Source organism: Rhodnius prolixus, unplaced genomic scaffold (assembly GCF_049639745.1).
Source record: "Rhodnius prolixus isolate KJV_2025 unplaced genomic scaffold, Rpr scaffold_2, whole genome shotgun sequence".
Lineage (NCBI taxonomy): Eukaryota > Metazoa > Arthropoda > Insecta > Hemiptera > Reduviidae > Rhodnius > Rhodnius prolixus.
In genome coordinates, this window is record NW_027411592.1 from 3389692 (window position 1) to 3413269 (window position 23578).

The 23578-nt window shown below is 32.3% G+C and overlaps 2 protein-coding genes across 3 annotated transcripts in view; one reads left to right on the forward strand and one right to left on the reverse strand.

Moving 5' to 3' along the window:
- The first annotated feature begins 260 nt into the window (after positions 1-260).
- Positions 261-15209, forward strand: Plod (procollagen lysyl hydroxylase). The gene is made up of 17 exons (XM_074120572.1): positions 261-432; positions 3685-3773; positions 4474-4607; positions 5577-5740; positions 5879-6055; positions 7258-7442; positions 7554-7685; positions 8161-8282; positions 9019-9120; positions 9238-9363; positions 10122-10254; positions 10354-10536; positions 11064-11168; positions 13205-13351; positions 13556-13684; positions 14529-14783; positions 14866-15209. The coding sequence occupies exons 1-16, from the start codon at positions 360-362 to the stop codon at positions 14682-14684; spliced, it is 2157 nt and encodes a 718-aa protein (XP_073976673.1). The 5' UTR covers positions 261-359; the 3' UTR covers positions 14685-14783; positions 14866-15209.
- A 785-nt stretch (positions 15210-15994) lies between these two features.
- Pdfr (Pigment-dispersing factor receptor) overlaps positions 15995-23578 on the reverse strand; it is a 221274-nt gene continuing 213690 nt past the window's right edge. The window contains exons 11-12 of one of the 2 annotated variants that reach the window (XM_074120573.1): positions 22029-22180; positions 15995-20032 (exon numbers count right to left, since the gene is read on the reverse strand). In XM_074120573.1, coding sequence (XP_073976674.1) covers positions 22040-22180 — 141 coding nt within the window. In that variant the 3' untranslated portion in view covers positions 15995-20032; positions 22029-22039. The remainder of the gene's footprint in view (positions 20033-22028; positions 22181-23578) is intronic. The other variant, XM_074120574.1, reaches the window with a different exon arrangement.

Consider the following 23578-nt stretch of genomic DNA (forward strand, 5'->3'; position numbering starts at 1 on the left):
TTGAGCAATAGTTTTTTTAAAAATAATTTTGCAACAGCATATATGATTCACCACAAGTTACAAGGAAATCCAATTGAGTTAATGGTTAACCACCAACTGAGATTTGAAGTGGACTAGTAGAAAAAAGCACTATATAAGATTCTGCAATAGTGATAACGTGAGGTAAAGACGCTGGGATATTTTGTTAAGGGAAATTCCCCCACATGGTGTAAGATTGAAAACATCACTGGGAGCAAGCCGCCCTACCCGCCCTGGCGGGTTAGTGTTCAACTGTTTCAGTCAAACCTTTGAGTAGCCGCGGTTAGATTGTAGAACAGAATTGTTATGATTATGTAAGGTTATATTGTATTCCTTTGATCATGTATTCTTTTAGTTTTTTACTTTTAACAGTTTTCCTCAGTATAATTGTTGGAAATTGTGAACAAGAAAATGGTAAGTTTCATTTAAAAAGCAATATACTGTAATTTTTATTACCCTCATCTTGCAAGATACCAAAACAATCCTCTCTGGAAATCTAATTATAGATTAATAAATTACTAATGAAGTCATGTTTAAATATAATATCAATTTGTCCTTGCATTCATATATCTTTTAAGTATTAATTTTAATTGTCTTTAAACTTAAGCGGTTATTATTGTTTTCAAAAGGGATGTTTTTACTTATAAGTGTTAAGAATGTTACTCGTTAATTTTAATTAACTGCCTATTGAAAGTAATTCATAGTTTATATTTGTTGGCTTACTGTTAAAGTATATTGAAAAACAGAGTTAGATATTTTTTATACTTTTAAAGTAAAACTTGGACCAACTTTTTAAAACGAAAGATTACTATTACATTATTTAACGTAAATAAATAATTGCTACTTTCTAAATTTGCACCAGACACCGCTTTTTAGGCGGAAATTTTAAGAGAGAATCTTGATCAGTTATCACATTCTTTATAAACCAGCATACTAACTTAAGGCATTTTAAAATATTATGTTTTTAGCATTCTGAAATATTTATAAACAGTTTTCTTAAAATAGCTTGTAAAAAATTGGAATATTTGCTATTTTGTTTTATACTTTATCATAGTTCTAGCTTGAGAAAGTACTGTGTTACTTTCAAAATTGGGTTCCCAGAATTACTGGCTTTTAGGCTCTCGAAGCAATAAAAAATGGCTTTAAAAAAGCGGATAGCTTGTCTAAATGATGTAAGAACCCTAGTCCGAAAATTGTAATGTTAAACTTCATCCGTGCACTCGTACGGATCTATAACTTTTGTTCCAAGCTTTTACCCAGGAAAAAACGATTGAGAACTTCTAGGCGAGTGTAGGTTTTCCTCCTAAGATGCCTTTTCCAGTTTTATGTTCGGCACTATAATTTATTTACTATTAACAGGATAAAATCTGTTACTAATTTCGAGCCCCCCCAAAAAAACTTTTCTGAAAGGAGAATTCTCTTGTACACAAGTGAGATTTGCTAACTAACCGCTTGTCAGAAAATTGCATCGAAGAATAAAAACACCGGAACTTTATAACCGTTTATCCTTTATCATTTTTAAAAAGTATTCTACGTTATGTTGATCCTCTCAACTCAAGCTGACTTCTCCATCTCATCCTATCTCGAACATCCGATTCTGTGAAACCATATACCGATTTCTCGGTATGGAATACCTGCTTAAGGAAAACCGACGATACTTCCCCGTTTAGAGTCGATGAATTGTGTGCCGTCTGTCTTTCGATAATTGTTGGCATGGTGAATATTTAGTCTTCTAATCTCTCATAAAAATCTAGACAAAACACTTATTTTAAAGTGAAACTTCTTAATTTTTTTCCTCTAAAGTTGAAATCTTTATCTCGCTAGTTAAGTTAGTGTAAGTAAACTGTGAAAGTTTCAAGTCTGTAACTTCATAAATCATCCGCATAATTTTTATTAGACCATAGAATATCAGTTTCAAAGAAATATTCTGCGCTAGTAGGCATCTAGTTTCCAGCATTTCTTAATTTAAAACTTGTGCGACATTTGACCCTCAGGGACGGATAGCGTTAAGCATTTTGCCCAACCTTCTTAAAATCTTATTTACTTCGAAGCTTATAACTGATCTATGCGGTGGTTACATCATTATAAGATGTGTCAAGCTCGATAAAAACGAGTTTCATCTGTGTGTTTATTTCTTTATAATTTTTGTTGTGTTATTTAAAACAAAGTTCAATGATAGTTTCTAATATTATTTTTTTATTAAATTGACATTAATCTTTTATTGTAGTTAATTATAATTCTTCCATTAGTATTTTATGTAAAGTAATGAATAAAACAGAGTGGAAACTTCCTTATCTCGTTCCGCCTTGAAGCACATGTTTAAGTAATTTTAGTTTTATTGTCGTCGTAAAATGGATCTTATGTGAAAAGACTAAATTGGCTACATTGCCTCATTTATTACTAAGAACTAGAACATTTCTATTAGCGTTTACTCAGCCTCTGTTTTTCGGCAGATACTAATGCAATAGGAACAAGGATGTAACAACATCCACTGTCTGATAAAATTATCAAACTTTTTTTTTTCTTATATAATTCTTCTTTTATATGATTAAATCTGTTTGCGCTACAAGCTAGGGGTCAGATGTGTACGTGATACAGTCTGCTCACGTCATGGTCTCTTTTCTCGTCTGTTGTGAGACTCTCATCACTTCCTCGTCCTGTTTGCAATTCTCATAAATTTAATGGCAATTTCTTCAAATTTGGAGAAATTATAAAAATATACTGTGTTTTTAAAGGATGGCGGAGCAATTTTTGGGAACGAAGAGAAATCTAATAATAATAATTATACTACCTCTCAATAAAGTGTTTATAGATGTGCAGTTTTTCCAATGATACCTTTTACGCAGACAATGGGTAAATTCTCAGCCAAGTAGTTAATGACTGTAATTTTAAGTTCAAAAATATTTGTTTTTCTTATTAGTCGTTTTTTTTTAGTTCAATGCACTTTAGGGCAAAATTGTGGGAAATCTGCAAAATATCCTTATCGTCCTCTTTAAAAAGCCGTACCAAAAACCATTCGAAGACGAAGTAGTCGGGTTTTCAATTTCCAGATCTATTTGCGTCGATAAAAATATTCTCGATTCCATTGCCTGATACTTTTCTGTTAGCAACCATTTGATCATCTTGGTCATTTGTCCCCTAGATTAAATGTTCTTTATACACTTCTGAGAGCTCTGTCTTCATCCATTCCTTGCAGATGACATAATTAGTCAGTCTTCAATTTATTGCTGTTAATAGATCTTCCCCTTATAGAGACAATCTTTTTAAGCATTTTTTCTCGATACGAAGTACTAGTCAGTGTCGACGAAGTCTTTTCCAGGAATATTATACAGAGATTGTATGGTTTTACACTACGAAAGTGACGGTAATGTGGCTCTTATTCTGATAAGCTGTGGTTCTATGAGTAGTAGTGGTCCACAGCCCAGCTTTCATTTATTAGAAAATCATGCTATGGAGAGTTCATTGTCTGGAAAGAATGATCTTTCAGATATTTTTGAGGTCACTGAGGTGCTGGCCTGGAGGGCAGGGAGGTATCCCAGCTTTACGAATTCTTACTGTAAGATTTTTCTCTTGAGGAAATCACTTATTAATTCACTCATACTTATTTTATTGAAATCGGCCGAAATTAGGAAAATATTTACTGTTTCACTTTTTTTTTCCTTTCAGATTTCATTGTATTTACGGTGGCCACGGATGAAACCGATGGATATAAGAGATTTATGAGATCTGCTGAAGTTTTCGATATTCCAGTGGAGGTAATTTTTTATTTTTTCTTGGTTAAATATATTAAATCTTATTAAATTGTATATATTGTAATAATCTCGCAAAAGGGTATCTGCTAAAAGGCCGAAGTTAGTTTTTTTGCATTCTTCTGTCTAAGCATTTTTTCATTTCTCTCTTAACTAATATTCTTCTCCCCTATCTGTTTACTCTTTTTCTCCTTCAGTATTCCATTTCCATTGTTCTTGGATTAGTGACTAGGACTAGTACTTGGTGGCCTCGGACTATAAAGATACCTTCGGCTACAGCACAAAAATTCTGATTTCTCAGAAAAAAAAAAGTTTTATTTTTATAGTAGAGCATTCTGATACGTGTTGGTCACAGCTGCTTTGACTTCTGTGAAGCAGCCTTCCACCAGCCTTCCTGGTGAGCACCACCCTACGTCAAAATATAATATTCTTTAAGAAGAAGTTATTGCAATAATTCGGAGAAAAGACAAACAAAAATCGTGGGCCACGGGACCCAGTAAGCTAGAGACTAATGTGGTTGGGAAACTACGGCAATGGCTTTAAGGGAATGCACATAATTGTTTGGGAATTAAAAGATTTTCTTTGCAGGCTTTGAGAAATAAGTTTCTGACAAAGCGGTCACTTAGTTTAGTTTTGTTTTATGAAGTTAACTAAATTTGAGTACGTATTTAATTCTATTTTAATGACCGTGGCGTTTATTGCTCAGGTACTTGGAATGCATGAGAAATGGGAAGGAGGGAATATGAATTACAGAGGAGGAGGACACAAAGTAAATCTTCTGCGCAGAGCTCTGGAACCCTATAAAGACAATGCGAACATGAAGGTTATGTTCACCGATAGGTAATTGAATAATCATTATACCAGTTAGAATTGTATTAACATTTATTTGATTGAATCAGCAGTCAGTGTCATGTTGGATTCTGCAGTAATGCTTCCCTTTGCTCACCTACCGCTCTCTGATGGTTTGACGTTCACTTTTTTGTTAACTGTTTGGTGGAAGATTGGAATGATCGGTTCATAGCTGTTCCGTCCGTAACCTCTCTCGGACAACTTATCTGCCTCTGCACTGTCCAGGAATACCCTAAAGCTTGACCTTTGCTTTTGAATGGTACTTATACTCTTATGTTGCTGCTTTTTTGGTCTGAAGTGCAAACTATGGCTAAAATCACCAGCAATACTTTTTGTGGAACAGATCATTTAAGTACATATATACAAACTTGTGCATATGTATTATAGGATTATAAGTGATAACAGATTTTGCTTACAAAACCATTAATCTCTTCAATTGATAACCTGTTCCAATCAAAGATCTTCTTTCACTCAAACCATGTCTTCTTGAGAGGTATGGGTGTGGTGTTTCCTCAATAGCTCCCTAATTCTACAAAAGAGGTGTGATATGGATCTCATTATGTAGAGATATCTCCTTAAATCGCATGCATTTAAAGTGATCTAACTTGGGAATATGATAGGAGGCAGTTATATGCATAAAGTCTTCTCAGAGGATGAAGAAAACTTCCTCATTTCTCAAGCACATTCTCAAAACAAAACTTATTTTTTTTAGAAAAATTTGCCGTAGTAACATGTCGCGCTACCAATGTAAAGTTTCATATATTTCGCATTCTTCTATTGTTCTTTAAAAAAGTAATAATTTAATTAAATGCTGTGAATTAATTTATCTTTACTTATAATTTTGCCATATTTTTAAATATAAAATTATATGTACCATTTTAAATGTCTTCATTTCTTTAGTTTTATTTGTAAAACTAAAGACATTTCTGTGTAACCATAAGTTTTCTGGTTTATTTGTAGCTATGATGTGATATTTCTCGGCGATGCTGACCAAATAGTTAACCAATTCCTTGAACTCGATTCAAGACTTGTTTTCTCTGCAGAAGTATTTTGTTGGCCAGATGAACATTTAGCTTCGCAATATCCTGTAACTGAATCTCCATATAAATATTTAAACTCTGGAGGTAAGCATTTTTTAATTTAATGAGACGTTAGATAAATTATGATGATGATGATTATTATTATAGTGTAAAGTTTCTTTTAATTCAATGATTCAGCAGACTTTGTTATGTGATATTTATCTGAATGCTGTTGTTTTCTAGGCCTAATAGGTTATGCCAAAGATCTGTACGAATTGCTGGATTCCAGACGTTTGAAAAATAAAGACGACGATCAGTTATATTACACTAATTTATTTTTGGACAAAGGATTGCGTGAAAAGTATAGAATGAGATTAGATCATAAAGCTAAAATCTTCCAAAACATCAATGGTGCTGAGAGTACGTTATTTTTTTTATGAAATTGCATGTTTAAAATTTATTTTTGTTTTAAGTACATTATTATTTTGTGACCGGCCAGGGGGCGGTATCTTTTCGGGCGCCAGATAGCCGGAGCTGTCAGAGAAGATAGCCCTAACCAGCCCCAAACAAAATATACCCTTAAGGGCGCCTCTGGAGGGATCGCTCAATCCGGAGAGGAGGGAGGGTGCGTTGGTCAATTACCCTGGGCGACAGGAAGCAAAATAAGATCCTCTCGTGTGCTATACTCGTACATAAGAATAACTTTATTTAATAGAAAATAACAACTTAAAATAATAGAGAATTTTGGTATAAACCAAATGATGTAAAATGAAAAGGTATACAACAAATTAATTATTTAAATATTAGATAAAAGAGAAAACTCTTTACAAAATCGTGATAATAATAAGAAACAGGTTCGTAACTTACGGTAACGATACGTTAATCAAAGCACTGGCCAGGCCGAGAGTACCGCACGGAATGAATTTCTTATTTTTTTAAAAGTTATTAGCGGTAAACAACACGCCTGTCTGGCAGTCCAAGGGTCACTACCATTTTTCGGTTACAATTTGGAGAAAGGTTTTTATCGCCTATGAATTGTAAAGTCTTCGAAAATAATTGTTTTGTTGTTGCTCGACTAGAATACAAATCATAGTTTTGTATTGAGTAATCCGTCAGTGATCATTACTCGCCATCGTAAACGATCTGCTCCACAAGGCGCCCTAATTTTTGCTTTACTAGCACTTCCATGATTTTTATTGTTTGATGCTGCGCTGACTGCGGTTTATTCGGGGTATGTTAGTAGGAAATTGCCTAGCACTTTTGCTGGCGCATTCTCAATTATAATTATTTCGTCAAAAGATTCTGATCATTGCCGAAAAAACTTTCTACGCACAATTTTGATTTAAAAAACAGTAGGTTTTAAGTGTTTTAAAAATATTTAAGGGTTGGAATTTCACTCTTAGAGGATGTGCCTTCTATAGTTCAGTTTATTTCTAGCCTTTGATATAAAAGATGCTATTGTAACTAATCAATGTTAATAAAGGTTATATTATTTTATTAGGAGTATAAGTTATTACTAGCTCTAGAGGATATTTAGAAGCACATCCAGACATCCGAACGACAGCATGAAGCGCCCATCTACTTCCTACACAAGTAAATTATTATTGTTTTTTGTGTTTCAGATGATTTAAAGTTAGACACAGATGTACGTGGGAGCTCTTTAGAGAACATACTCACCGGATATAAACCGCTTGTGCTGCATGGTAACGGGCCTAGGAAACTCTTCTTGAATTCTCTAGGCAATTATTTAGCATATACTTGGGACTCAATAAATGGTTGTGGTGCTTGCAATGGTATAGAAATCAAGGTAGTAGATAGATTATGTCGTGTTTGTTTTTAAGTGAATATTTTTTAATGTAAAGATGGAAACTAAAACTTTATAAAATTAAATATTTTTAAATTTATTATTTTCTTACAGGAAAAATCATTACCAGTGGTTCAGATGTCAATATTTGTAACGGCAAACACTCCTTTTATGAATGAATTTCTAGAAAAAGTTAACAACATTTCTTATCCAAAGAAAAAAATACACGTATTTTTGTATAACAATGTAAGTAAATATCTTTGAGTATAAAGGAATTGGGGAATATTCTCTAATTACTCTCTAGAAATTGGTTTTGATGATAGTTTCTCTTCATGAATGTTGAGATCATTCATGTATTGGGCATAATTTTTACCCTAACAATGTGCAGAAGTGTTAGTGTTGAAGGAGATATAATTTTATTGTATATTTATTGTTTTATTAATCGTTTTCTAAATTGCAACAATGGAGAAGTGCCTGCAACTGAGTCTCCTAGCTCTAAATGGTCTAGTCTCAACTAGTCTCTAAATGGCTTGGTGATAGCCAGAAGAGAGATTTGATCCTTATTTATTCTAGAGTACGCTTACAAGTCTGCTAAAACTAGCCGCAACTCACAATTTCACAAGGATTCCCTTTTTTGTCCCCCATCTGATAGAATCAAATATACTCGTACATTAGGTTTTCTGTAGTTGACATTAAGCCATTCATTTTTTTTTTTTTCCAGGCGAAAGCACATATGAAACAATTATCAAAATGGGTAGAAGAGAATTCTGAAAGTTACAGCAGCTTTAAACAGATCACACCTGTGAGTGACATACAGGAAGCTAACGCCAGAAATTTGGCCATGTAAGACAAGAATTAAAATAATTTTTTTATATCTTTATGGAAATATCGCGATTGTTTTTAACTTCTCATAATACTTTTAAGAGAGAGCGTTACTTTAGGAGTTTTTAAAATTTGAGGTTAAATTTTAAATTCACTATTTGAATCTTTTTTTTTTTTTTTGATGTAACCGATATATTGTGACACGCGGGCAAATCTAACAAAATGTTTGAGCGGCTGCTGGTTTAGAAAATTGATAAAAATAGATTTTATATTAACAGTATTATTGTCATTAAGATTTGTTGGAAATTCATTAGGATGCTATCTCATTTATTCATTACAAAAGAATTCATTTTCAACTTATTTTCTTGATTTTACACCATAGTCTTTCCATCGGGAACACAATATATAGAAGAATGTATATAAAATCTAAGTTTCACTTTAATTTTATCTAAATGTAATTTAAAAAACTTGATAGTCCAGATGGGGAGGGATCTTCCCCTCTGGTCCCGTGCCTGTACACGTTCCTAGATTATAAGAATGTAACCTCAAGCTGAGTAATTGCTAATTCAAAACAGTGCACGATTCTTTTCTCTGTTTTCCTCAAAAATGCATTTAAAAACTTTGACAGAAGATAGTATTTAGAAGTTTTAACAATTTTATAAAATAAGACTACGAAGTTTTTTTCTTTTTTCACTTCTAAGAGAAAGTCCTGGACGCTAATTATTATGCGTTAATCTTCGTTTTGTATATTTGACAGCGATCATTGTGTGAAGAAAGGGTGTGCTTACTATTTCAACGTAGATTCTGTGGCTCATCTAGACAATCCTGAAGTGCTAAAGCTGTTGATAAAAGCTGATAGGTATTCATAATGTTATGCATTTTATATGATAAAAAATTCTTATTTTTAACCAATACACAATTAACTATATATTTTTGTAAATATCTTTGTAAATTTATTTATTTACAACTTTTCTAGAGGCGTAATCGCTCCATTGTTAGTGAGACCCTACAAAGCTTGGTCAAATTTTTGGGGTTCAATAAACTTAGATGGATTTTATGCAAGATCTTTTGATTATATGGACATAGTGAACCGTGACAAAAGGTAAAATCACTTATCTAATAAAAGATCTACTATAAGTGTAGCTGTAGAGGCTCTGGTATCTTTAAACTTAGTTCTTTCTGTAAAACATGGCAGAATCTTTTAATTTCCTGTACGATGTAAATTAAAAAAATCTCTGTTCCTGACTCCAACTTTGGCAATTGGCGGGTAAGCCCCACCTGAAAAAAAATTGGCGATTATTATTTTACTTTCAGTTGTAAATATACAAATAAAGTGAAAAAAAAAAAAAATACTCAAACTTTGCTTTGTGTTGGGGGTACTCTGCAGCGGGACCCTTTTCTTAGTGCAGTAAGATAATCACCCAACTCCGTGAGTGTCCTGAACTTATTTACTAAGGCCTTAAGAAGGTTTGAGTATAACAAGAACTGCCTTTGGTGCTTAACTTATCATTCAGAATCACACAGCAAGGGAAGGAAAACAACAATGGGTTCTTTTGTCAAATGAGTTCCAGGTCTGCCTACGGTCACAATCTAGGGTTTAAAGAAGGTCAGAAGAGAGTATGCTCTCTGCTACAAATAGAGCGGATTTTAATTAAGATAAGATAAAGATTTTAACTTATAAATACCACTTAGCCGCTCTTTTCATAAGCTGATAGTGCATAAACTGTAGGTAAGCGGCTAAGCAACTTCTGGTGGACATGGTTCGTAAAAGTGCAGAGTAAGGATTCAGAAGAAAAAAACACTTTTTTATGGCGAATTTATCAATCAGTACTCTATTTTTCATTACTTTCAATGTTGCAGAGGAATTTGGAATGTACCTTACATTACGCATTCCTACTTGGTAAACGCTACCCTATTGGATAAATTAAAAAATGTTTACACCGACCCTGAAGGGGATCCCGACATGACATTTTGTAAACATCTCAGAAATAAAGTATGCCTTACTATAGTTAATCAACATTAATAAAATAATTCCTTATTTGTTGTATATTTTCTAATTCATTCTCATTTTATTAACATATTTTTTACACAGGGAATATTCATGTTTGTGGACAATCATGATGATTACGGCCATCTTGTTGATCCAGAATCATTTAATCCAGGGTTGGTTAATCCAGAACTTTATGAAGTGATAAGTAATCAACGAGATTGGGAGCAAAGATATTTGCATCCAAATTTTTCTCAATCTCTCCAACCAGATAATGTTCTATTACAGGTAATGAAAAATAAATTGTATTTTTTTTTTCACTTTAAATAATTACTTCTATTTAAATAATGTATTTGCTTCACAAATTGGAATGCATATTTCATAGCGTATGAAAGACAATTATAATGAAGCTCTTTGTAAGTTTAAGTGGTAATTGAAGTTTATTTATTTTTAAACACAAGATTAAAAAATAATAGAATATTCCAAGTTGGACATTAAAGTAGGATGTGCGATATGCGACCCTCAACTTAAGTTTTGCGAACTAACTGAATCCGACTGCCTCAATTTTTACTGCAGAAATTGTAGCAATCAGCTTGACTCGTAAATACATAATAAGACTATCTTTATCACAAATCAAAAATGTATAAAAGGAAGGTTACCAATACCAGGCACTCATTTTTAAAAGGCCTGGGGCTGAGTGAGAATTCAATTATGACAATAAACAGAGGATAGGGCCGTTACAATCAGCTCGGTGGCACGTGAGAATTATGGGAATTATGGCTGTTTGGTAATACACTTTCTTTTTTTGTTCACAGCCTTGTCCTGATGTTTATTGGTTTCCTGTGGTAACTCCAAGGTTCTGCAAGGAACTCATAGAAATAATGGAGGCATTTGGAAAATGGTCAGCAGGTTCAAATTATGTAAGTAAAATTAGTTTAAATTTGTTAGCAGTCCAAGTTGTTCTGTTTCTATTAGCGAAAAGTACCTAGACAAATTTAAATAGGTACCTTTTTTATAGTCACTACATGGATTTCATTTTTGTTCAAGTTAGTGCTGGACGCAAATAAAAGTTATTTGTGTATTTTTAAAAAACAATATGCTGTTTTTAAAAAATATGTTTATGTAAATGCCAATTGTAAAATTCAAAAGACAAGCATTTCATTTCAACTTGCAGTTCAATTTTCGTATTCTAAGAAAGGTAGCCAGAAACAAACTAGTGATAGTCGAATATCGCGAGATCTGGATTTACTGCGTCGGTGTAAAAGTTGGCACGCCAACCTTTTTGTAAATTTGGGGGGATGTTTGGCTAAGCAGTTTGGCAACATACTAGAACCAAGTTTGTTTGTGGTACCAAAGAGAATGATAATACTGGGCGATTCTGATTATATTCGAGCTAGTTTTTGGCAGGCAGGAAGTAGACAGGAACTCCTCACTTTGCTTAAGTTTCTTTCATCATTTTTGAAACGATGTTGATGTAACAAAAAGATAGCAGGTTCTGTTTTTAAGTCTTCTACAGCAGGCGCCTGCTTGTCAGAATTGGTCTAATTTAGGGATTTTTTGGGCGACATTATCCATTATTGAACATGCATTCAGACTAGTCAACTTCCGAGAGATACCCTTTTATCTGTTACTTAGGGCTTGCATTCGACATTCAAGTTCTCCCCACTCTGTAGCTGGACAAGTAAAATGAAAACACCTTCCAGAGATTTCAGCGTAAGCCTATGCCGACAATCTATTCCTAATCTCTTTTAAATGGTTTCCCCAGAGTGGGTCCACTCTCCTCAAACTGTGTCAGGTGAGAGGCGGAAGTTCTCTTTTATTTCTGTGATAAAGTTGCTAGTTTTCGAAATGAGACCTCTACTACCTAAGAGACCAGTGGAGAATAGTATCGCATTAGAATACATAGAATCACAATAGTGCACCATGACTGGTGAGAAAACCTACTAATTTCATTCTGGAAATGAGAAGGTTAAAAAGAAAATTAAACTATTGTACAACAGAAGGTTGGCTTTGTTAGCCTCTTCTAACTAAATTTCAGCGTAACGGAACTCGCCCATGTTTTAATCCAATGTTTTCTACGTGGATAATACCGCCTGCTAGTGGGCGATTTTAAATCCATCGAAGATGAGGATAAATCACAAGATTTTTGTGGAGCGCACGTGGACGATAAGTCACTCCTCATAAATGTGGTATGTAAATGCCCTATTTGTCTTTCTTCCTGTGGTCATATAACTGCTATAGAATGTTTGAAAACTACACCGTGGAGTTTGTCTATATCGTAGATCTCCATTGCCTCCATGTCCGACCATTAATCTGATTAGTTGAACGGGGTAGAATTTGTGTCAAAGAATTTGTATCCAGAGTTTCAGAGTGGAAAAATTTGTGGTGAGAAAGGAGGTCAAACCAAAAAGTTTCTCTCCAGCTGATGCCGTCTCCACTTAACGGCTGCGGACTTCAAAAAGAGTATCTAAACAGGTTTCACATAGTTCAATCGCCGTATTGTATTAATTTCACTTCAAAAGAGAAAATTCTTCCTGTTGTATACCAGTGCCTCTTGTTGGAGAGGTATGATGCCGAGAAAAGAGTTGGCGCCTAACAGAATTGCAGCTTGTGGCAGCAGATTTAACATTCAACATTTTATGGAATAATAAAAACTTTAATGAAATTTAAGTATAAAAGTTTCATAAAATAAATGATTAACTTTTAGTTTTAATGTAACATAATCCGATTATTAGGGTAATATTTACTTACGTGAACAGTATATGTGGCGTTGTTGTATGTGCATAGAGAATTCTAGCGGTGATTAATTTTTGGTTTAATATTTCGCTTGTTTAGTTATTTCATGATTTTTAAAAAGTTTTAGTTAATTTGACAGTTATTCATATCTATGAAACTTCTTTAGTGATAAAAACGATCATTTTATTTATGCCCCAATTACTGGGATTTTATTGTTCAGGACGAACGACTGAAAGGTGGATATGAAAACGTACCTACCCGAGACATCCACATGAATCAAGTTGGCTTGGAGAGACAGTGGCTTTACATTCTTCAGCAGTACATTAGACCTCTGCAGGAACGAGTTTTCCTTGGTTACTATCACGATGTAAGTTTGAACATCCATTTTCCATTTTGTAATCATTATTGTATATTAGGAGTTTTCAAAATTTTAGGAGTTGTTTTAAAATTCCCTGCTATGGTTTAAATATGAAATTTGGATTGATTTCAATTTCAGATTTTTTTTTTTTGATAAATTTAAAGTAACTTAATTAATATTAAGGTATACTTTTCATTTTCTGTTGTTTTTCAGCCACCCAATTCATTGATGAACTTTGTAGTCCGCTATAAACCTGATGAACAGCCATCTTTAAGACCACATCACGATTCTTCTACTTATACCATCAACATTGCGCTTAACAGGCCGAAAATTGATTATACGGTCAGTTAATATTTTTTATTTTAATTTTTAAAATTACATGTTTTTAAACGAAGTAACAACAAAAGCGTTGAAAGTGATGTAACAAAAATCTCCTCACAAGCTTGCCGAATTTCCCAAGATTTCTTTTACCATTTCTTGTACAAGAATTGGATGGAGTTTCACTTTTCTTTAAACATTATGTGAGCACTTACACACACAGATCTTTTTCTTTCTACTGTTCTGAAAATTCTAACACGCTTAAATTTTCCTTGAAACTCCAAATATTTGAGTCATATTTAATGATTACCAACTTTATGCTGTTTGTAAAAATCGTTCATCACTCTGAAATGTAAGCTTACAAGGTGGAAAATACTTCAGGGACTATCCTAAAACGATTTTTTGTCTAGAAAAATGAAATTTAATGAAGCCTACATACAAAGAATACAGAGCCATTCTCGAGAAAGTAAACAATCTATTCAGCAAGGATGTACTTCTGGGTGAGAATTTTGTCCGGATTTAGAATTTCAGCAACACATTTAACCCTCCTTAACAAGTACACGATTTCAATACTTTTTCTTACTAAAGAAGAGTAAAATTTAGGTGGACAACGGAGAACCACACCATAAACATGGACGTTAGTAGAACTTAACATCAAGTCATCTAACTATAATAATGTGGTAGATTAATTTGTTAAAGAAAGCAAGTCCAGTCGGACAATGTGGTTGGAATGACTCTTGTGTTAATAAGGGATGGCTATTCTTCCCTCTAAAGAACGATATTATACGATAAGTATAGTATATTACATAAAGGAATTCCTTATTATTTTAAAACATGATTAATAATTTATATATTATTAAATTTTTAGGGAGGCGGTTGCCATTTTATCAGATACAATTGTTCTGTGACTGATACAAAAGTTGGCTGGACTTTAATGCATCCCGGTAGACTAACCCATTACCATGAAGGGCTGCGTGTTACTTCTGGAACACGTTACATCATGATATCATTTGTTGATCCATGATTTTTAAACTATTAAATGTGAATTTTAGTTATTTTATTAATATAATTAATTATATGCGTATGAAGAGGATTTCTTCTGACTGATAAATTACTTGCCTAAGTAAGGATAACTTTCATTGTATAGTATGTAATCTTAATCCATATAATGCTAAATTTTATAATTATAATTTTTGTTGTTACAGATTTCCTATACGATAAAAGCACTGCCATTTCTTTTAAATGTCATTAGGAATAAAATGCAGGACAAGTGATTTTAGATAAACATAGGTAAAAAAGAACTATTAAACAATCTTAAATGTTCTTGAAGCTTTATATTTAACTCATTTTTTTTAATTACATATTTGTTATAGTTTAAAAATACTCTCTTAAAAAAAGTGAAGAAACCTTTAGGGCATCAAAGTAATAATTACTAATTTGTAAATAAAGAATGGTATTTAATTTCTTATTTGTAAGAATCTTTTTTATAATTTGAAATCAAACATACTTAATTTTGTTTAACAAAAATAAACAAATATTTTAAATGTTTGTTTTACTGATTTATTAAGACGATTATATTGGCATCATTTGCATGTATCCTTTTTTTCACTTTCTCTTACTTCAGAAAGAGAAAGTAATGCAATCGTATTTCCACTTGAAAATACACGTTTTAAGGCCCCTAGATCCAGAAAAAGTGTTTTATAAAAGTTTTCTGTCACAGACATGGTCTATGTAAGATTTAAATCATACATAGAACAATATTTCTCGAATTTATTTACCCATTTTCAAGATCTTTCTTTTCCTCGCCATAAGCTAGATTACCCGTAATGATAATAAATTTTCTATTTACTTGTCAAAAACTGGGCGCATCATTAGGACTGCCTTGCTTGCGTGGTAATTTCTCTCAATTCTTTCTCTACACTTCCTCCTCATTCTTCTAATATCAAGCCCGAAGCACACAAACACTTCATTCTTTTGTATTTTTTCCATTTACGTTCAAATTCTTCGTTCCCGAATGTAACCTTGTATTCCTTTTTTTTTTTTTTTACTCTTCATGCGAACGAGTCTTCCTATTTCCTCAACATCAATTTTTCTAAGTTCTTCTTTGTGTTAGGCCACAACCAACTGGTCGTGTGCATAAAACATATTATGGAAGTCTAAAACTATTTCTTGGTAAAACTGTTAAAAACATTTTTAAACATGGTACAAGCCATCAACATCCTGTTTAAGACTCTTGTCCCAAAAGTCTTGACAGCCTATTTCCTGATTTTTAAGGGAAAAGTTTTTAAGGGTTTTTGAAGATTTTGTAAATAAACACACAAACAATATTCCGTTTTAAATTGAAATTTTATTAGGAAGCGTAACCTGTTAAATAAGGTTTTTAATTGTTTTCCCCTAAACTATTTGACAATATAATAAAATATATCGAATCTTATTAATCAAAATACCCTGATCACCATCTATTTACAAATTGTATAAAAATAACACTAATCCTCGTATTACAAATATTTACACTTTCTCTTTTTTTTTCTTAAGTACAAAATATTATTTAAATGTAATTATTATTATTAAATTTGGTTAATTCCAATTTTTAATTAAATTCGTTTTTAAAAATATTTATTTAATAAATTTATTGACTGTAAAAGTGCCAGTTATAAAATATATGAAAGTAGCACAAATGCTCTAGTATATCTTTGTAAGAGATGTTCAAAGAGATATAATGAATGGAATAATGAAAACTCGAATAAAGTTACGGTAAAAGTCCATACTTTCAAGTTACAATTCACAATTATGAGAGTTATTAAGAAGAGTGCGGTTAAGGAAGTTTTCTAGCTAAAGAAGGTTCAAGTAGTGGAGCTGGTAGTTTGTCTGGTCCATGCATTAAATAGTACAGCTTTCATCGCACATCTTTGAATGGCGATCATATTTGATCATTTTCTAATTTCCAGGCAGAAATTCGTAGGAAACTGCCTTTGGAACTTGCAACCAATTTCCTACCAAACTTTCTCTTAAAGAAAGAATGGATAAAGATCCTTTATCTATACAAGATACTATATATTATGAAGAATATTTTTAATTGTACTGGATATTTCAATAGAAATCTGCGTCGTTCTTCATATATACCACATACTTATACAGATTTCTATTAAAAAAGCCGGTAAATCTTTTTAATTAAAGCTAGCATTTATAATCCCTGTCATACCACATGAATACAATTAATTCAATGAGAAATAAGTTTCATTTTCAACCTGAATAATTCAAATTGTTTGAATGATGATTCAAAGAGACGAAACAAAATCCCTTATAAGTGGGTTTACTAGTCAACAATTGGAATGTAGTGACAACTGCAGAGTAGAACTTTCTGTATAAAAAGGCTACATCGCATTCAGTAACATCTTATTTCTAATTCTCAGGCCTTAATATATCAGGAAAAATTAATTTTCCTTCAATGAACAAAGAAAATCATTCATTTTTTTTTACAACAGAAATGATTTCAATATGCAATTAGTGAATTGATTGATTAAACTGTCAGTAATATTTATTTATTTTTTTTAAAAAAAAAAACAAGTTTAAACCGAAACTGAACTTTGGGAATGTCTGGTATTTAGCAACACCAGAATTTCAAAAGTGTGAGTAGATTTTTTAAAAAGTGTAAAGGATTAAATGAGTTAGGAAAATAAATTAATCTCATTTAAGAAAATGAGATTTAATTTAGATTGATACTGTACAGAAATAGACAAATTGCGCATTCCCCTTAATTTAACGTATATAAAATTCTGTATCACGTGATTCCTAACTAATAATGGAATGTTCCTTGAATATTATTATTGTAAAAAATTAAAAAATCTTTAGTTAACTTTTCTTAAAATAATTTTATGTATGCCCAGAAAGAGGTCTATTATTACAAAATATTTTATTTTTAATTTATTATACAGAAAAAAATAATGTGGAATGAAGAAATAATAATATATTATTTATTAATGTATTTATTTTTTATATTAATTAATTTTTGCATTGTTTGTATTTTGGTCCATACCTAAGCAGTGGCATACGCGTATGTATCTAGAGAGGAGGGTGACTTAGGGAGTTTAGCTTCTCCAAAACTAGTAGTTTCCTCTCTTGCTTGTTGTCAGCCGCTCCTGAACCCAGCACACTGTCCACTGCTACTCAAAACTTGACGCCATGCCACAGGGTGCAACTTGCTCATAGAGGAATTAAAAGAAAGGAGACACGCTCAGAAGAGACGCGCGATCAAATTGTATACCGACATTCGCGATCAAGTTGGTCAGATATATAAACACTTATAGAAAGAGCGAGACAACTTAAAAATTGGATCCAGCAATTTGAAAATAAAATGAAAATAATTTGAAATAAAATTATAAAATTCATGAGGAAAAGAAGAAAAAAAATGGTCCCTTTTCTAAAAAAAAAGTACCTAGAAACATTCGGTGACATTGAGTTTAATTAAAGTGCAGGGTCTGTGGTTTGGTTCCAAAGGTGTTATGCTTTGAAGAGATCTAATTTTCTCCCTATGTCTGTAATCCGCTTGCACGATCTGGCCCTCCTAGTTGAGAACATTATAACAAATTCACTGAGTATTTTCTCAGCACGATTACGTCTTGTGCTTTCAACAATAAGGCCATTATGAACTTATATAGTTCGTGTATTTTCGTTGCAAATCAACGTTTTTACTTTAAAATTATGTTGATAAGAAACTGAATGTTAAGCAACTTACAAATATAAGCGCCATTACTTAACATAATCAAACCAATAAAATTTCTCTGTGATTCTTTTTTTCCTCCTCTCATAAAAGGTAAACACGCTCAAAACTTAAATATAATTCATTTCATTTACTAATCTACAAGACAATACTGAACACTGTAAAGTCTTACTGACATCGCAATGAGAAGCATAATAGTCAAGTATAGTTAGACTTCAGGCCATCCAGTCTATTATCGACATGTAACAGACGCACCATTCTAGTATGTCAAAGCTGACAGTACATAGACTTACTAATGCCGTTGGTACAGAAAAACAATAGAGCGTTATGGACATTTCTATTACCGACATAATGAGAACAATGACAATAACACCTGCACAAGCCACGCTACCAGATAATCTAGTTAGCAAACTGAGAGATCTACTGCAATTGACAGACTGACCGGAAAAATGTACATAAATTAACTCCCAAACGTTAAACAGAAAATAAATTGCTGTGGTGTCACTGATATTCTCTCGCACCCTCAATATAAGAAGATCACAAAGAATGTGTAACGATAGAAGAAAGCTTTTTACTCTCAATCTATATTTCAAAGGAATATCAAAACCATCATTATCGAGCTATTGTAAGATATAGTTCTTCGCATGGAAAGTAAAATTCCTTAATAAGTTTCACAAGGAATGGTTGTATCTTGCGAATGTCATTGATGATAATCTTTCTTTGGAATTTGACCAATAAATGAGTAAAGCTAATTAATCTATTAGTTTTAGCTATTTGAAAGGAGCGAAAAAACAGAAGAAAAAAATCCCCAATTTCCATAAAATCTAAAAAAGCTGCTGTTACCAATTCTTCGTAAAATTAGCTGCGTATGACCATTATTTGTCTTTCTCTGCATGAATATGAATATTAATTATGTTACCAAGAAAGGTTCAGTAATTTGGCACATAGTGAGTGGATTGCTTCAATATACCGCCAAAGTAAACATGGGTTGTAGCAATTCTATCAGAAATCTGGGTAATTACATATGTGCAGAATTAGTTTAATTTTGCTGATTCACTAGTGCAAGATGTACGCGAAGGTTTTTAGTAATTCTCAATATTTACAATATTAGTGATTAAGTTCAAAACAATGTACTTATAGCAAAATGTTCTCGGTGTTTCATTATTTAGAAAGTGAAAATTATTATAGAAATGGTCGAGGAAAGAAAAACGACCATAAAACAAGCAATACAAAAAAGTAATAATAATTCTTTGACAGTCAACATTTAGTTTTTAAAACTTCATCTCACTATCTTTCTTTTTTTAAAAAATTAATTATCCTTATCTACAACATATTTAATAGTTTAATAAACTAGAATATTCTAACGATTTATATAAAATTAATTTTCTGATAAAAACTTTATTAAAATAAAAAAAGAGAAAAACATTTATTTTTAAACGAATATAAAAAACAACAATAACATAGACTATTCAGAACTAATTAGGAACAAGATTTAAACATAAAATGTCCATTTCTTTTATTATTTAATTTTTGAAGGCTGGTGCTAATAAGGAGTCTTCCTTGGTTCTGCGGTGGCCACATCACCAGCCTTGGCGTACTGTTAAACTTGTGTGTTGGTCACTAAGACCTCGTCTTGATGTCAAACTCGAGTCCTGAAATATGGTTTGATAGAAGATAATCTTTCATTAAAAATCAAATAAGCTGAAACGTCGTCAACTAGATCAATATATTGTAAGGGAAGGATGGGAAAGAGGAAAGTCACATGCAATGGAATAACCTCGCACCGGTGGATAACCAGGCATCAGAGAATGGATTAAACTTAAACCCATTGTTTAAAAACAATCTACAAAATTTTGAAAGCACTAAATGTTAATACAAAAAAACATATTTACAAATGAAATCCAAATTGTATTGTAACTTTAGTTTCGGAATAAATCAACGTGTTTAACATTTATTATTCGACATAAAAACTTTTCGTTTTTTCCATTTTATCGCTTAATCAAAAAAGGATCATCTGTTGTTAGATTTGATCGGTTTATGAAATAACTTTTTAAACGTTTCACATAACATTTGGGTTACTAATTTTTTCGGCCAATATTGATAAACCCAAAAAGATATGTACTAATTATTTTAACACAAAATATAATACTTCTCCTAGGCATTATTTAAATACAATACCCGAACATTGTATATTGAATTATTAATGCTACTTAGGGAAATTCATGAAAACGTACCTATTGTTACCGTATTAAACTAATTATCTTTTTTTATTCTATAAATTCACAATAATATACCTATATGTATTTTTATTAAAGTAATTTAAACCGTAATTTATTGTTATTGATACAGGACTCAACGATAATAAAGTAGTGCATATTAGTTGATTGATTATTAGTAAAAATTAGTTTAAATAAACGTGTTAGTAAACAATATACTTTTTCAGCCCACTGCTGTAAAACATTTTCCTCTTAATTTAAGGCAAGGCTTAATTACCAACCAGTTTTTAGATTTGAAAAGAGTGTCAAACTTTTCTTGAAAATATAAAATATTGAAAAGTGTTTTTCGATTTACAACTGAATTGTTATTTGCTATGAAAAAGGGTTATACTTTAACAACCCAAAACTCAAAAACCCGTTTTGCCTGATCGGTTGCTCTTCTAGTACTTCGAAGTAAAAAGGTTTGCGAAAAACATATTGCCCTGGGGTGTGACGAAACTTGAAAAGGCATTATGCATTTCCAGTATGGAAGCTATCACATTTGAATTCTATTTAAGCACATTTAGTTAGGGAGTCCACGCTATAGTGACCAAAAAGTATAATTTTTTACTCAACAGAAAAAAAAACATGAAAATGAATGGCAATGACTGCAAACTAAAACAAAATCTTAATGAGCAGGAGTTTAAACATCTTTTCCTCCTAGGAATAGCCCAGACTCATAATTTCGAACAGCCTATTACAATTCATGGTTCATTTCTTGCGGGATAACAATTTTACTACAGCAGGAGGTGAAAGCATGTTTTATTGACTTCTTCGCCTTCAAAGAAACTGCGACAAAGCAAAGAAAAGGTGAAAAATTGGCACAAACATTGGTCGAAGCGACTAATATTGTTGGATTACAGAATGACGAAAACAGTAGTAATTATTAACTGGTAATATTCATGATAATAATCCTACCAAAATCGAAGACTCTTATTTCACCCCCAATATAAGCGCGTGATATCCTGGGCATTGGTCAAATTCAAAGGTTACAACAATTTTCCGTTTTTCACCACACCCTCTGACAAACATCTCCCAAAATTAATTACAAACAACATATGGTCATGTCTTCATATTCGGCGAAGGAAATTAAAGAACGAATATCGAAAACACTTAGTCACTTAATTTTTCTAAGACTTTTTTGTAATTAATGAACTGAATTTTCAATTCTTGTTTTTCTTATCTACTTTTCATAAAATCTTTTAAAATTTATGGTGCGGCTTATACAATGGGAAGAGGCTAAAAACCATGCAAAAACTTTATTAACTGTATAATGAATGAATTTTTTATAACATTGGGATTGCAAAATGAAAAGTTTTTTGTACTTAAAGTTGTAATCCCAACACTGGTGTGTTAAGAAAGAGGGAAGACAAGAAGTAGTGAGTATGCTAACTTGCTTAGGTTTTACATAAACAAAACTGACTCAGGATGTTGCTCGGGTCGAGAACATCCAACACTAGCGTAGGCTGAGTTTCTTCTCGGGGTAAACTGTCTCGAGCGCCGAGATAAGTATGTGTATATACTTTTTCGGAGCGCATTACGTACCTGCAAACATCAATAGAAAGAATTACATTAATAGAAGTTATATTGTTAAATACATTTACTTAATATAAGGTGATAATGAAATAAGTGATAACATGACGAGAGAGAGGTGAAAAGATCTCAGTTGTGAAAGATTGTATGTTTTAGTGGGAAAATGCACTTATTTTTCAACTTTCTTCTCTTTCAGTGCAATGCACTTTGTCTGCAGAGTTTCTAATGAATAGATTCCATTCCAGAAGTAGATTCCAAAAGATGTACAAAATGCTCACAAATCAAGACTTCATTGTCCACATCCTGGAGCCTTTTACACACTGTTTCATTTAATGGATTCCAGAACGCTTGCGAAGTATTCGCCCGTTATTTTTTACTCTTCCGTAAATACGAAAAACTTAAAATTATAAAATCGCTTTTAATATCTCTAGATATTTATAAGGATCAAGTTTAGGGGGAAACTTAAGATTATAGGTAGTAAAAATTGCAATTTCCAATGGAATCTTAATTTCCTATTTGTCTAGAAATATCTTTTATTCAGGAAGATAGAAATAATAAAATAATAATGTTTTACAATACCTCTTGATTAAACTAGCTGCTCTTCCAATAGGAAAGGATCAGGCTTTAAAAGGGCGTGGACGCCATAAAAAAGTTCTCGCTTCTGATTGGCTAATCCTACCGTTATTTTATTCCGCTAATACTGCATTTTGATTGGTCAATTATTTTATAAAATAAATATAGTTGATATTTTTTGTTGATAATTTTTCCTGGTAGGTTTTTGATAAATTATCAGATTAGGCAATAAAAATTCTGTACGAAAATATCTTATTAATTATGGTATTTAGATGCAATTATATTTATTATTTATGCTTAAGGTAAAAATGAAATTAGATAAATTTGTACTGTTTTAGGTTGTCTTCTAGGGAGAGATGGGTATATGGTGAGCATGCAATCGAGGTGGTGAATAAATACAGGTATTTGGGGATACTTCTCACACCGCGTCTCTGTTTTAAGAATCATATTAAGGAGAAAGTGGCTTCAGCTAAGGTTGCTGTTAATAGCGTTTGGTCGGGCCTAATTTCTCAAAATGTGGTTCCCTCTTCCAAAAAGTTCTTAGTGTTCAATTCAGTGTCCAGGTCTATTGCCTGTTATGCAGCTCAGATATGGGGCTATCAACGCTATGAGTTGTTAGAACAGTTGTTAAGATTTTTTATTAAAAAACTGTATTCACTGCCTAATATTACCCCCAATTATATGCTCTACGTGGAGACGGGTGCGGATTTATTGTTGTTGTTTACTTTGAGGTTGCATTTTAATTACTGTCTGAAGGTGTTGAACCTGCCTCAATCTAGGCTCCCCAGAATTTTGGCGGTGGAAGTAATTAAACAGAAAGCATATTGGTTTGGTAGT